This window comes from Chaetura pelagica, unplaced genomic scaffold (genome assembly GCF_000747805.2).
Source record: "Chaetura pelagica isolate M959 unplaced genomic scaffold, ChaPel_1.0 scaffold181, whole genome shotgun sequence".
Taxonomy (NCBI): domain Eukaryota; kingdom Metazoa; phylum Chordata; class Aves; order Apodiformes; family Apodidae; genus Chaetura; species Chaetura pelagica.
This window is the reverse complement of record NW_009951992.1, coordinates 1,502,288-1,504,630: the sequence shown is the minus strand read 5'-3', so window position 1 is coordinate 1,504,630 and position 2,343 is coordinate 1,502,288. Positions and strand designations below refer to the sequence as shown.

Sequence of the window (2,343 nt, the reverse complement as noted above, 5' to 3'; positions counted from 1 at the left end):
TCCTCCGTGGCCTCCGCCGCGCCCCGGGCCAGCGGCTCGTCCCGCTGGGTGTCAGGGCCCGGCTGTGCAGCAGAGATAAGCGCAGGGCCTGCCCTGCACGGGCAGATTTGGGAGGGTTTCGGTCAGAGCACTTTTTTCTTTCCACCTGCACGGATAACCGAGTTTCCAAGCGTGTGGCCCTTACGTTACCCACATCCAAGCCAGAGGCAAGATCAGAGTAAAGAATTACCATCTACAACTCCCTTTGCCCAGAGGCTCACCAGGTTCTCTGCTTCATTTACTCGAACAAATGCTTGATAATAACTGTTGATACAAATAAAAGAGGAAACGCCGGATGCCACAAAACATGAGCAGTGAAACGGATCGTTTCTCCAAGGCCATTTGCAGTGTACCCAACTGGAGCAGTGACTCAGAAGACAAGCATTCCTCCCGAGCTCCAGGGGCTGCAGCAGAGCAGGACCAGGACTCTGGCAGCTCAGGCAGGGCTTCGCTCTCCTGCCTGTCCAATGAGTCACTTCAATTTCAACAATAAAGTAACAGCCTGCATCTCCACAGCAAACAGCAGCAACAAACAGGAGCGCTGCGACCCTGGCAGTTGGTGTGTGATAAGAACAGGCAGGGATGGGAAGACAGACCCAGACCCTGGCTGTCACTAGGAGCACTCTGCAGTCAAGCAGAATTCAGACTGGAGTGCAGAGGATCTAGTAACCCATTATAGAAAGCCCAAAACTAAAGAACCCAGACAACTCCTATTTTTCCCAGCCAGTAACCTGAAAAAGCATTAAGAGTTATGACTAAAATGGTGCTTTCAGGAGAGCAGAACTGCAGCCAGCTGCAGCTGGCTGGATACCAAACCAGTGCTGTATGGAGGTATTGGTAGATTAATAGATAGAAAACAGATTAACAGACTTAGAAACTCTTTATTCTGCAGATTTCTTTGAAGACCATTTTATAACTGTACCTTAATACACAGTATTTTAGAATTAACCACTCATTGTCAATAATACATTACAGACACACAGAAGGAAGAATCTTTGGGGCTCTCAGATACCCCCTTCTTCTTTCATCACATTCAAAACTCATTAATTACTTCAGCTGCAGGCAGCTCACCTCTCTGCAGACTGAACTGGCCCAGCAGTATCTTCTGCCAAGAGGCAGGTGGGTCACTGCAAAAACGGGATACAAGACACACAGAGGGACTGCACTGCCTGGGTGTAGTGTGGAGACCCAACAGATACAGACAGAAATATAAATATAAATAGAGAAGTCTAATACCTACAAGTGCTCCTAGTTTCTTCTCTGTCCTCTAAGCAGAGGTAAAGAAAGTAGAGCCCCATAGCTGAGCTCCTCTCTCCTGATGGGAAACTTGAGCACAGAGAGTGGGACGCAGCAGCAAGACCTCTAGCATCACTGCTATGAGCCAAACCAGCAAGTGTCACACAATTTTTCAAGATGCTTCTTCCCTCCTAAAGAAATCTTCTACCAGCTTGTCAAATGCCTGTGAGGAATATTGCTTTAGCACATTTAAGGGAATGAGTAAATACTCCTCTGCAAATCCAGTTGGAAAGTGCTCATCAGGAAGGGGGGCCTGGCTGACAGCACTGGCTCCTCCTGGCTGTTCTCCACTCAGCTGTTCCTTCCCTTTCTCCTTGCCTGTGTGACAACAACTGGAACCTCCTTTCAAGCAGAAATCTGACTTGCAGGAGTTCTGCTGAGCAGCCTGAACAGTTCTGAACTCTTCAGATTCCTCAGTATATTTCTCTGGGGACTCATAAACCACCCCTCGCGGTGCTGAACGCTGGGCAGCTTTTCTCAAGAGACACGTGGGTTCCCAGCCCTTCCTTTTCCTTTGCTGCTGTTCAGACTCTTGCACAGGCTTTGGGATTTTGAGGTCAGGAAGTGCCTGGGGGGCAGAACACAAGTATTTCTGAAAGTAAGTTTGGCACATGCCACCCCTCACAATTGGAATGACGGAGCAAGGCTTCAGCCACTTCACAAACTCGCAGAGTTCTGAAAAGGAGGAGTGATCCGAGTACGGAACGGGGTGAATGTTGGGGTGGGTGATCTTCACGGGCCTGCCGGTGGGGAGGATGGCAATGGTGGGGTGCAGCCTGTTCCAGCTGGTGAGGGTATCGCAGCGGATCTCGCCGACATCCACAGCTCGGATCCAGCCGGCCCCCTCCTCCGCGGTGAAGACATCGGGCAGCTCCAGCAGCCGCATCTGCTCCAGGCGCCAGGGACTCACCACCACCCAGGTCCTGAACTCCAGCGCCAGGTCCACCAGCAGGGTCTCCTTGCCCAGGCTGTACAGCCCTGCGGGGAGAGCGGTCAGCGGCGGGCGGG

The 2,343-nt window shown here is 51.3% G+C and overlaps 1 protein-coding gene across 1 annotated transcript; it reads right to left on the bottom strand.

The window, feature by feature from the left end:
- Positions 1-1,447: 1,447 nt before the first annotated feature.
- On the bottom strand, positions 1,448-2,311 carry DCLRE1B (DNA cross-link repair 1B; the record flags this gene model as incomplete). The annotated part of the gene is made up of 1 exon (XM_010002305.1): positions 1,448-2,311. A coding segment is annotated over one exon (864 nt), but the record flags the coding sequence as incomplete, so codon positions are not given.
- Positions 2,312-2,343: the final 32 nt, after the last annotated feature.